This window comes from Adiantum capillus-veneris, chromosome 7 (genome assembly GCF_014529385.1).
Source record: "Adiantum capillus-veneris isolate H3 chromosome 7, ASM1452938v2, whole genome shotgun sequence".
NCBI classification, from domain to species: Eukaryota; Viridiplantae; Streptophyta; class Polypodiopsida; order Polypodiales; family Pteridaceae; genus Adiantum; species Adiantum capillus-veneris.
This window is the reverse complement of record NC_140937.1, coordinates 49,722,436-49,735,314: the sequence shown is the minus strand read 5'-3', so window position 1 is coordinate 49,735,314 and position 12,879 is coordinate 49,722,436. Positions and strand designations below refer to the sequence as shown.

General features: G+C 41.2%; 1 protein-coding gene and 1 non-coding gene across 2 annotated transcripts; one reads left to right on the top strand and one right to left on the bottom strand.

Moving 5' to 3' along the window:
* Nucleotides 1-1,520: 1,520 nt before the first annotated feature.
* On the bottom strand, nt 1,521-1,622 carry LOC147453819 (U6 spliceosomal RNA). Its single transcript, XR_015188789.1, has one exon. It is a non-coding gene; the product is annotated as a U6 spliceosomal RNA (small nuclear RNA).
* A 4,570-nt stretch (nt 1,623-6,192) lies between these two features.
* LOC147453818 (uncharacterized) lies at nt 6,193-8,537 on the top strand. Its single transcript, XM_086515906.1, has 5 exons — nt 6,193-6,715; nt 6,836-6,944; nt 7,316-7,440; nt 7,519-7,709; nt 7,936-8,537. Exons 1-5 carry the CDS (start codon nt 6,420-6,422, stop codon nt 8,463-8,465), a joined length of 1,251 nt encoding a protein of 416 aa, XP_086372032.1. The 5' UTR covers nt 6,193-6,419; the 3' UTR covers nt 8,466-8,537.
* The last annotated feature ends 4,342 nt before the right edge of the window (nt 8,538-12,879 follow it).

The following is a 12,879-nucleotide window of genomic DNA, read 5'->3' as shown; positions in this document are numbered from 1 at the left end:
CGATTAATCTCTCTCTCTCTCTCTCTCTCTCTCTCTCTTCTTTTTGCCTTAAGATTCCTTTCACACTAAAGAAATTTACCTCACACTTATGTCGTCAACATATTGGTTCCTTCTCTTGAACAAACAATGGAGAATGAACTGGTCAGAAAGAAGATGGGCGCCAATTACCAAGAACATTTGGTGCCCACAATTGCCTCAAGATATGAAGGTGTTCCTTTGGAAGGTATTGTGGGGTGCCTTACCAATCGGGGTGAAGATTCTTGCTAGGGGGATCGGCCCAGACACATGCTCGAAATGCAAAACGGACAGTGAGGACCTCTCCCATCTCTTCAAGAAATGCCCGACGATTTGCGATCTGGCAGGAGCGATCTGCAACAAGTGGGTCCAAAGGAATTGGAAGCTATGTTTCTATAAAAATGATCGAGTCTTTCTTGGAGGAAAGAATTTTAAGAATCAGGAGATGCTAATTGCAATGCAAATTGTCAGATTTTGTTACTTTAAACAGACCTGGAAGACCAGGAACAATCGGGTGTTCAATAACACCATGGAAACAACCAAGTTTATGAAAATAACTCAAGAAAACAGGAGGATAATTCTAACCCTAGGGAAATGGAAGAACTCGGACGAGTGGATCAAGCTGAAGAACATCGTGGTAACCGACTAGTAAGGTTTAAGACATGGTCCTTTCGGGGTGATTCCCCTATCAATCGATGTATCTATGGTCTCCTTGTGATGTCTTGGCTCGATGGGAGCATGACAAGAATTTGTATTTTTTGGGTTGATCAATATAATATACTCACCATTGTGAGTTTTGAAAAAAAAAGAAGAATTCTTGTATCATTTTCATTTCCTCATTTTTATTCTTCTTTTTCTGGCTCTCTTTTTCTTTTCTTTTTTGTGTTTTGTACTTTTTTTGTGTGTTTTTTTTTTTTTTGCACTTTCTTCTTGATAACTCAAATTTACTTTTCTTTTTCTTGCTCTCTTTCTCTTTTCTTTTTTGTGTTTGTTTATTTTATTTTTTTTCACTTTCTGTTTAATAAAACCAAAAGCAGGTATGCTAAAAGACAAGTGACTTATTTATCAAAGTTTCTTAACTTTTTTTTTGGGCCAAACTCACAATAGTGAGTGGAGAAATAAATTAAGAAAAACGAAAAAAGTTATGCTCCCATCGAGCCATGGCATCTCCGCAGTGTTCGGGAAAAGTGTGCCTTAGCTTAGCCTTGAGCCGGTTGCAAAATCAAAGTAGCTGGTTGAGGGGAGTGCAAAAAGGAGAAATTTCCGCTTGAAATACATGGAAAATAGTGTAATTTTGCAAAAACACTGGCTAGTAATGTAAAAATACCGGTTCAGATTTGTCTTGGAGGGATTTCTGTATGTTTGTGAAAATGATTTTTCCCGAACACTGCATCTCCGACTGAGCCATGGCATTTATTTGTTTAATTTCAAACCTTATCTCATACTAGCACTATAGATCGTTTGACCAGTTTGAGTTGTTTCCTTGCAAAAAAAATATCAAGGGCTTTAATGTGACAACCCCCCCCCCCCCCCCGACCGCCCTCGCACAGGGGCCATGCTAATCTTCTCTGAATAGTTTCAATGTTTTCAAATGTCCTCAAATAGACAATCTCTCTCTCTCTCTCTCTCTCCTTCCTTTTTGCCTTAAGATTCCTTTCACATTTTCATTTCCTCATTTTTACTCTTCTTTTTCTTTTCTTTTTTGTGTTGTGTATATTTTTTTGTTTTTTTGCACTTTCTTCTTAATAACTCATTTTTACTCTTTTTTTTCTAGTTCTCTTTTTCTTTTCCTTTTTGTGTTTTGTGTATAAATTTTGTTTTTAACACTTTCTTTTTAATAATGTGCAAAAACCATATAAATCGTAAATAAGTTTCACCATGCAAAAAACAATATGCATTCAAAATCATATCCAGATACTTCAAATTTGAGAAAGGTAATAAATTTCAACATATGACAACATGAATTGTAAATTAATCACTTATGTCATAAAACAGAACCATGAGAGTAATCATCAACAATTAATGTATGAGATATAGTTTCATACACCTTGAGACTACAATCGTTTTCAAAGCTCTTGTTCAAATTGATCCCCAATGAGACCAATGCTATACTCATAGCATCCAACTCTATACTAATGCAACGATGATCCATCTCCTCACATGCCATATTGACAACATCAACAAAGCAATCTATTACCACCTCTTCCTTCTGTGTACATAGTGTACATAGTGATACCAGAGAACTGTAGCACATAAAAAGTAGATTATAGAGTTGACATAAAATATATTTACTTAGACAAAACTTCAATGAGTGACAATTACCTGCAAAATTTTATTGGAATTAGGGTTGTAAGGAAACACACAGAGCTGGAGAAGACGAAGGAGCTCAAGGCACATAACGGAGAGTATCTTACTTAGTGTGTAATGGAAAGATAAGGTAGCCCTAGAGTGATGGGTGTATATACAATGCAAGGAGGAAAAAACCTTCTAATGAGGAAAAAAATACCCTGCGGTCCTAAGTGTGTTCACACATCACCACCACATGTATATGGTAACAAATCCCCCTTGCAAATGATGCGGTGAATGAGAGTTGGCACATAGAGTATAGGGAAGTGCCATGCCCTGAGGACATGAACAATCCACAAAGGGGAGTAAGTCCAAAGCTTTACAGAAAGCTTCGACCTTCTCACGAGACAATGCCTTTGTGAAAAGGTTTGCAAGGTTGTCCTGTGTTGGCACATAAGCCAAGCTGATCTCTCTTGCTGAAAGCATCTCCTTGACATAGTGGTAATGCATCTCAATGTGCTTTGTGCGAACATGAAAAATTGGGTTCCTCACAACTGCCAATGTGCTCTGACTGTCAGTGTAGATAGTGTTGACAATGTTTTGTCCAACACCCAAATCAGCCATAAGACGTCTGATCTATACACACTCAACCATAATTGTGAAGACTACCTTGTACTTAGCACCAAAAAATAATAGTTAAATGTAGCAAACATCCAGATATGAATATTTCACTAGTAGAGGGTACTTGGTTGGAAAAAATCAGAAAATGGTGGCATTAGTTTGTTACAAAAAAGGGCAGGGTGCATGGTGTGGAAGATGAGGGGGCAGGCCATGTCGAAATAGGGGATTCTATTGCCCTTTTCATCTCTCTCTTTCTATTTCTCTCTCTCTCAGCTCTGTTTTTCTGTGTGAGGCAAGGCGGAAACCCCTCAAGCCGCTTAGAGACGATTGCATCTCTCTCTCTCTCTCTCTCTCTCTCTCTCTCTCTCTCTCTCTCTCTCTCTCTCTCTCTCTCTCTCTCTCTCTCTTTGTGCCCACGCGTGTACACTCTGCGACGGCAGGCCAGCTTATGTGTGTGTGTGTTAGAAGGACATGGATATGGCCCTTAGGCTCATGCAAGATTAGTCACACTCGACCTGGATGGCTTGCAAGGAGGCCATATTGCAAGATCGATGGCATGAGAGAGAGAGACTGATGTCGAACCTTTGCTCGTTGCTGCTATTGCTGAAGCAGAGAGAGGGAGGACAACATAGGGCAAAATGCAAGGTAGAGGAGGGGGGAGGGGGTTTTTATTTTTTTCTATCCTAGTAGCATGTCTGGACGTTTTTGCAAAACGTCGAAGCGCAGAATCTGCGTATGATGCTTTGTTGGCACTGCCTGCAGTGATATAGGCGTGGTGCCTATGAAATGTTGTACACAACTTTTAGGCTTTTTGAAGCTATTTTAAGATGGTATTCTTTGGAGCCATGCTTGTTGCAGTAAAAATAGCACGCACTGTAAAAAAGCAGATAGCAGCAAACTCTCCCAGGTCGCAGGCAATTCTCTGTAAGCAATTCTCTCTCTCTCTCTCTCTCTCTCTCTCTCTCTCTCTCTCTCTCTCTCTCTCTCTCTCTCTCTCTCTCTCTCTCTCTCTCTATGTGTGTGTGTGAGCAATGCCGCCGTCGTCAAGTTAGTGACGGCCTTGTTTGGAAGGGTTCAATGGATTTGCCCGTTTCAAAGGTCAACCGCAGCACACGTGTTCTCTATCTATCTCCAGAGAGGTGGCCGACATATCTGTGCGGTTGTGTAGCGAGACACGTGTGAGTGCAGCTAGCAAACGCTCGGCAGTGCCGGAAGCCCGCAGCAAACATGCAGAAGCATGAGGCGGTAGTAAAAGAATTATATATTCTGCTTCTGGGTTGTGTTTGTTGTGGGTTTTTCATGAGGGAGAACGAAGGTAGAATAGGTACGACCCTGTATCTCTAGGTGGTAGCATGTCTGCACAATGGTGCGTTCTGCACTGGCGAGTTCGATCTGCAGTAAGAGACGTGATAGCAGGGGTGGCATGCATGACTAGGGGAGGGCGTGAGTGGAGCCGAGCTGCTATGTACTGTAGCTTAGGCTGCGTAGACTGCAAGTTGCCGAGGCAAGATGGCGAGGGGGTGGAGAAGAAAGGGGGGGGGGGGGGTTTAAACACAGGCGGATCAAATGAGATGAGTGAGGGGGATAGAAGAAGGGACGGGTCACATCGCCCAGCCAGTACAAAGTTTTTAAAGAAAAAAGTTTTAAAAAAAGTTGAAGTTTTAGTTTGTGCATGTATTTGTAGGCGCAATGGCACAGTTAAAGAGATTAGCACGAGCAGCTGGAGATGAATGTAGTCGTCCACCCAAGAAAAGGAAATCTGTGCTTGCAAGTCAGCTTGGTTGCTTGCCGAAGAGAAGAGGAAGGCCAATGTTGAGTGCCGCGGAGAGATGCAGGAGGGATGGCGAAGAGGTGAAGAAGCTGATGGAAGTTAGCGTCACTGTAGTTGTGGGTGGTGCGGACATTGATAGTAATTTACTGGGTAATGCAGGAGTTCTTAAGGAAGGAGACTGTTGCCGGGATATGTTCGATAGAGAGGGGCGGCAGTGTCTACCATTTGCACTTTCAAATGGCAATACTCATGTTTGCCAGGTCTTTAATTGCCATCAATAGGAAAGTAAAAGCTTACTTGGGATGGGATAAACAAAATCCAATGGGAGGGAATGTATTATGTCGGGCATTGAGGCAGAAAAACTTGCATACATTTGAGGGAATGGTGGGGTACTGCATGAAAGATAATGGTGAGCCCCACTTTCAGAAAGTAGAGTATAATATAAACTTCGGAAGAAGTAAACAAAGGAATTGAACTGTATAGCCTATATGGAGTGGATGACGTGAAGAATCGGATATGCTTGACGCATAACAATGTCTTCGACCGTGCGTTGATGTACTGGCGATTTCAAATGCGACATCCATTTGGAAATGATTTCTTGAGTACATTGCATAAGATGCTTTGCAGTGGCAAGTATTATCCTTCGGCGGCGTGGATTACTCCCTGTCAAGGCCGAGGAATGAGCTTAAAGAAGATGAAAGCGTTGTGGAAATGCATAACATTCCCAGCTTCCACTACGTACCAGGATGTTATAACGTTATTTGTGGCAGATGATTTATATAGAGCCAGCCAACCGAGATTAGATTGGTTCATATCTGGTTGGAAGGATATCGAAGAGTAAGCTAATATAACGTTGCTTTTTTTGAAGCATATTTGCGATTGTGCGTGATGGTATGCACTTTTCTTGATGAAGGAAAAAGCTACCTGACATGAAGATGACAAATGATCAAGTCGTGGATCTCAATGAGGCAACCAATAGTGGAGACATGGAGAGCGATGAGAGACCGCCACAGATAGGGGATTTGTACATGCCCTTAGTGCACCGAAGTGAAGCAACTACTATAGCATCGTACTGTGTTTCATTATTTTGATGCATAAACTTTGGCATCACGTTTTATAATTGCTTTATTGACAATAATTGTATGTGTGTCGCAGATAAACAATGGACGAAGACAACCAGTCAGTGGAGTTGAATGAAACACAAAACAGAGGAGTCGACAAATGACAACGACACAGGCTTCGAGAGACTAGGATAAATTATTGTTCAAATTTGGAAAGAGCTTAATGAGCCCCGCAGTGAGGGAAACGAGACATTCAAGTCACATGTCTCTAACTTAATCCAGTCCTTACGTAGATCTGTAGATGAGTATCAACTGAATGTGACAGATGTACAAATATGTGAATTAGAGCAACAAATAGCAAGTTTAAAGAGAGCCACTTTAGACATCAAAGTTCAGCTGAACAAATTAAACGCTCACTTAAAGTCATTAATATTTGAATACACGACTCATAAAAACTTTAAGTAATAAAGTTACATTCTGCAGCGAGAAAGTAAATCTCCACTAGTCGATAGCAGAAAAAAGGGCCCTCTTTCTCAAGTTGAGTGTCCGAACCTGCAGAAGATCTACTCTTTCTCTCTCTCTCTCTCTCTCTTCCTCTCTTCCTTCGCTGCAACGATTAACAGACAGTTTGCATATAGAATGCCAGCGCTTTCCTGTGTGCATCCATGGCGTACTCCAGCGATGCCGACGACGATGAATTCTATTGCGATAAGTGCGAACGAAGCTTTGTGTCGGAGCAGGCGCTACAGGCTCACCTCACGCACTCATCGCGCCATGGCCAGTACTGCGATAAGTGCGAACGGCACTTTGTATCTCAGCAGGCTCTGCAGGCGCATCTCACGCACTCATCGCACCACCACTATATTGGCGACGAGGACTTCAGCTACTGCGCTAAGTGCGAACGAAGCTTTGTATCCAAGCAGGCGCTGCAGGCTCACCTCACGCACTCATCGCGCCACAAGTACGCCTTCTACTGCGATAAGTGCGAATGAAGCTTTGTGTGCGAGCAGTCGCTGTGGGCTCATCTCACGAACTCATCGCACCACCACTACTGTGCTGACTGCGAGCGCGATTTTACCAGCAACAAAGACTTGCGCCATCACTGTGCTTCCAAACGGCACCGGGCCCCCTTCATCTCCTGCCTTCGCTGTAAAGCTGGCTTCGTCTCGGCCTCTGCCCTCACCAAGCACGTACGCTCTTGCTAGACTGTACTCTTAATGCGTTATACTTTACAAGCTCGCAAGCTCATCAGACATCTCTCGTCTAGTTTCGGGCTGGAATATCTATCATGGAGAGAGAGAGAGAGAGAGAGAGAGAGAGAGAGAGAGAGAGAGAGAGAGAGGAATATCTATCATGGAGAGAGAGAGAGAGGATGGGTTAACCATGATTTGCTGGGCATATAATTATGTTTACAAGGGTATGCCTTCGAAGTACTATATTACCAAGCTTTGCTTTGCAGGTCTGTTAATTAGATAAGATCTGTGTCTAAATCTTGTCTCTATCTATTGCGTATCCTGCACCCCTACTAATGCGATCGCAAGTTATACATGGGTTTCTGCAGATTGAAATGGGTAGCTGTTACAACATAAGCAACCGACAGATGTTGCGCCTTGTTCGACAACGTGAGGTAGACTGTGGTGTCCCCAATCTCTTGACAACACCACGAATAGGTGGATTGCATGACTGGTAAAGATTTTGTTCCTTGAATCGGCTTCTGCATTGCTTTACTGTCCGAGTTTGAGATCTCGTTTGCATGATCCGCAGGGATGATGATGATGACTCATGCGATAAATCAACAGTTTATGCTACTGAAGCTTCTTATAATGGCAACTGCTATGTGTGCCCAATTTGTGACAGAGGTTTTGAAAGACTAATGAGCCTAAATCAGCATCTTAACTCCAATACTCATGAGCCATCTGAATTTAGATGCCGAAAATGCTGCAACAAATTTATAGGTCTGTAATTGGAAACGCTCTCTTGTGCTCTCAAATTCTTGTTCTTATTCCGATCCTCAAACTCTGCACTTTCACGACATCTGCATTTGGGAGGGTCATTCTTAGAATTATATGGAGCTGAAATATGAGGGATGACATTGAATGATCATTTGTGGTTTAGAATTATTTGAAGACTTCTACATGTAAAATGCGTAGAGCTTCTCATATTTTTGTTTAATGTGAGCAGAGCTATCTGCCCTCATTGGACATGTGGAGTCAGAAGCATGCGACGCTCTCAGCGCTCTCCATGAATATGTGGTGTCAAAAGCATGCGGCACTATGAGTGCTATTGTTGGGCATGTGGAGTCGGAAGCATACGGCACTATGAGTGCTCCGGTTGGACATGTGGAGTCAGAAGCATGCGGCGCTTTGAGCTATGCTACCAATGGGCATGTGGAGTCAGAAGCATGCGGCACTACGAGTGCTCCAGTTGGACATGTGGAGTCAGAAGCATGCTGTGCTACAAGGAGTGCTCCCGTTAATGGGCATGTGAAGTTAAAAGCATGCGGTGCTACAAGGAGTGCTCCCGTTGGACATGTGGAGTCAGAAGCATGCAGCGCTATGAGTGCTCTCATTAATGGACACGTGGAGTCTGAAGCATGTGGTGCTATGGGTGTTGATCGGATTTGGAACATTGTTAGGAATTTTGGTTCTATGTCTCTAATTGCATGCAGAACATTAATGTTAAGGATTTCTTGGTCTATGGCTCTTAAATGAGATGCTTAGGGTTCTATGTAACTATTTTGGTTAAACATGTAATGAATAATGAGGCACTAAGATTGTACATTCTATAGATCCTTATTGTTGGCTAGCTAGCTATCATGAAAATTAGTTTCTAGCCTTTTACGAGTAATTTTCATTTTATTTGGCCACTTAAGTTCAGGGAAAATATAAGAGAACAAGTGAAGTTAAGTGCTTATGGACTAGCTCGGTGAAAAGCTTGGGGCCAAAAGAGAAAAAGTCCATAAAAGAGCAAGTGTGACTTTTATTTAGTTATCTCAGTCACAGGTACAGGTCAAGGAAGGATAAAAATATCTTGAGATGCTTTGATCAAAGGTACAAGATAAAGGAGATGACCTACAACAATTATAAGAATCTAAAATTTTAAAGTAGCTATGCTAAGTTCACGTCATTAGAATGACTCTTTAAACTCCAAGTATGAAGTCTCAGAAGCCTTGTGATAAAATTCTAATTTACCACAAATTGTCTAAATTAAATAGGTCTAAATTTAGCAAGTTTTGGGGGGAGCTTGGTGGTACCTTCAAAGCACTATGCTAAAGTTTTGCACAGGAGGTAAGTTTTAAAGCACAAGGATAAGTTTTATTTTTACCAAAGTTCATCTTAATTTAGTAGGTCTTAATAAATTAGCAGGTAGATTATAGCTCGGTTCAGATTCAACATAAAGCCTCCAAGTTTTGTGTAAAGGTCTTCCACATGGACTAATTTATTCAAAGACTATGTTGCACACATTTTAAAAAAGAGTTATTTTGCCGAATCACGAAAGATGCAGTTGAATAGCAGGATGGATGCAGGTGGCAAGAGCCACGATGCGGCAACAAAGGAGTGCACAGGCGTGCGCAGGTGGCGAGTGCAAGGCCAAGAGGAGAGGCGTGACAGTTGAGGAGTGCACATGCCTTTGTTGCGGACATGCCCTGCTCATTGTTTTTTTTAGTATTGATATGGTGTTCATTTCACCAACGACGAGGGTCTGACTTGATGGTTAGAGCACGCATGTCCTCTCCCCACCCGGCCACCAGGGTTCAAACCTGCTTTTGCTTAACTTGAGGTGATTCATGTGGGGAATCTGTGAAGAGGAAGGTTGAGAGTTGAGCAATCTTGGTGATGATTGAATAAAAGTTGGAAGTTACCAGTATGTACTAGTATGTTTATGATTTTTAATAAAATATAAAGAAAAACTAAAGACTAAAGTTAGATAAGCCCTTCCTCATTTAGAAAGTTGACTCTAGTCCTTTTTTACCAAGCTTGGCTAAACCACATGAAGTTAGCAAGTGTATGTCATGTGTGTATGTGTTGTGTACACATGCCAAGACAAGCTAAACCTAGAGAAGGGAGGCGATTTTTTTCATGCATAGCAAGCTTGAACAAGTGTACGAGTTTGCATTAGTAATTGCACTTTGAGTGTTCACTCCTCATTGGTGAAGTGGTATGTATTCGATTTGAAGACTAGTTGCAAATCTGCATGAGCATAAACACTATGAAAGAAAAAGTCACGTGGTATGTATTCCATTTAAAGAATAGTTGCAAACTTGCATGAGCATAAACACTATAAGAGAAAAAGTCCATAGCCGGCAGCATTGCTGTGGTTTAACAAAGAAAAAATAGAAAGAAAAAAGTTTGCATAAGTGGTAATAGCAATGGCAATCACTATAAGAGGAAAAATTGAGAACTGCCAACATTATCGCGGATTAACAATAAAAATGGAGAGAGAAAACTTCGCATGCGCGATAATAACGGCGGCAATAGATGTGACAATGGTTTGTGATCAGCAATATACGTGACAATACTTGCAGATATATATTTGCGAGTATTATCACGTGTATTGCTGTACCTATTACCGTGGATGTTATTGCTATACGACTTCTAAAAAGTAAAGGTGCTCATTTGGACCACCTAAAACTGGGTGTCCCAAATGAGCACCTTTATTATTGACTTGCATAAAACATATCCAACATCATTTGCATTTTGAAAAGTGTACTGGGAAAAAAAATAATAGACTTTGAAATTCCAAGTTACACCTTATCTTGATAATTTAAAGTACATTAAAAGAGAAATAATTTTAAAAAATTACAAATAAAATAAAAAATTTAATCGAGTTTTATATACATGTAATCATGGAGTTTTTTTGTGTCACATTTGCACTTGTAAAAGAGGACTACTAAAACATATCTATCTATCCAAGTTCTCGTCCTACTACTCATCCTCGTCCTCATCCACAGGTACATATGTTTGATCACCCTAACTCCACATTAGTCAAAATCAAATTAAATAAATTAATAACTCAAAACAACTAATACAATATTTTTTGTTTACACTTACCGCCAGTAGAGATTCGACTATTGAGTCGAATTGCTTACGAGAGATGTGATGGTTCTTTAACAACCATCCACTACAACAAAAAAGGGGGCCTTCGACGCAGGTTTCGACGCTCTCTGTCGTAAAAACCGTCAAAATATCCGTCCCTACGAAAACGTCGCAATATCCGTCGATATATGCGTCGAAAGGCAGTGTTATCGACGCCTATTCCGACGTGCCTAGCGACGCAGATTGCGACGACCATAACAAATTTTTTTTTTCTTAGGCAGAGGACATGCAGCCTAGCCTATGCCTAGTGAGAAGATGGACACAGCCACAACCAGACTGCCTGTCCTCTGCCCAAGAAAGCGAGCAGCACCACATAAATTTCGATAGAGTTCCCTTCGTTTTAACATAAACTTTAAAAAAAAAACCATATGTATACGCCTCCTACATGCTATCCATGTAGGATCTCACATGAGATTTAAGGCAAATGAAAGAAATGAAATGAACTTTGTGCAAAACCATAACCAACTTAAAACCATAACCATAATGAACTTTGTGCAAAACCATAACCAAATTAAAACTATAACCGGCCATAACCATATTGATCAAAACCATAATAATAACCATAACCATAAACAAAACAATAACAATAACCATAACCATAACCATAACCATAACCATAACCATAACCATAAAGTTAAACATAACCATAAACAAAACAATAACAATAACCATGTCTATATAAGAACAATAACCATAACCATGTCTATACAAGGACAATAACCATAACCATAACCATAACCATAACCATAACCATAACCATAAAGAAAACTATAACCATAACCATGTCTGAACAATAACCATAACCATGTCCGAATACAAAAAAGAGACACAGAAGCGTGTTTGTGTCTCACAAAACATATATATGAAATACACTAATGACTACGCGTCACAACCTGCACATAGGACAAGTCACAAAATTAGTATTGATATTAATTCACATATACTTATTTAAGTAAATCAACTCATACATATTAATGTCTCACCTCAATCGATCGGCGAGACTCTAAGGCCTCCCAATCTACAGACTATTAAGTATGGAGCCTGATTTGCCCCTTGTAATTTTCTGTGGTAAAAGCGCACATTTGTCAGGCCCTGTGCGCTCCTTGCCGCACTGTTGAAGCAAGGGCCTTGCCTAACACTGTGTGCGAGCCACAGACGGCTCCAAGCACACAACTAGCTTAACTAGTAAGCTCAAAAGAGGGCAATGGTGTGTCACTCACCGCTCTATGCTCCTGCCGTGGAGGATTCCTCGCCGCGAAGAAGAAGGAGACGCCGCTACGTCGCGCTCAACCGCTTCACCGCCGTCGTGCCGCCGCAATGCTCGATCGAACTCTCTCTCTCTTTCTCTCACATACACATGCACACAAGGAGGTGAAGAAGAAGAAGATGGAGATGGAGATGGAGCAAGAGTCTTCTATTGCACAAATGAGAGAATAAGTGAATTTTAGGTTTAGTTGGCTTTTATATGAGCTCACCCCATTCACACTTGGGTGCCCATGCTTAGCCAACTAATCCCTTGAATGTCCCAGTTAGAGTGCGCCTCTCATCGGCGATCACTCTTACCCTTTTTCTATTGGTCCGACAAGCCCGGTACCTGACTCTACCAAATAAATAATACAATGTCCACCGTAGGTTACAACGTCCGTCTCGTAGGTGATAGGGTGTCCGTGAGCCGTGAGGGTTAACATGCCCCCCTTCCTGATGTAGATTCCGTCCTCGGAAGCTATTGAGTTGAAGGTCGTTCGTGGAGGTGGAAGAGCATTTGAGATGAATGTCCTTAGCCTTCTTCAGTCACTGCAAAATCAAACAACATTGGCACAGTAATTGCATTCTCATAAGTGATTAAAAAGCATATGCAGTTTTAGGTAGACAAATTGATTGGTAAAAGAATTTTGAACAATTTGTCAGCAATAAGCATTAAATTGCAATGTAATCAAATGCATAAACAGATGTAAAGGTAAAAAATTAAACAAGTCTGGGGTCGCTAATTTAACGGTCAAAAGGCACTAGAGATCGACTATTAATACCA

Excerpts from the sequence above, each read along its gene's own strand:
- LOC147453818 (XM_086515906.1), top strand. The coding sequence starts at position 6,420 with ATGGCGTACTCCAGCGATGCCGACGACGATGAATTCTATTGCGATAAG. Across the intron at positions 7,441-7,518 it reads ATAGGTGGATTGCATGACTG|GGATGATGATGATGACTCAT; the intron begins GTAAAGATTTTG and ends CATGATCCGCAG. Across the intron at positions 7,710-7,935 it reads ATGCTGCAACAAATTTATAG|AGCTATCTGCCCTCATTGGA; the intron begins GTCTGTAATTGG and ends TAATGTGAGCAG.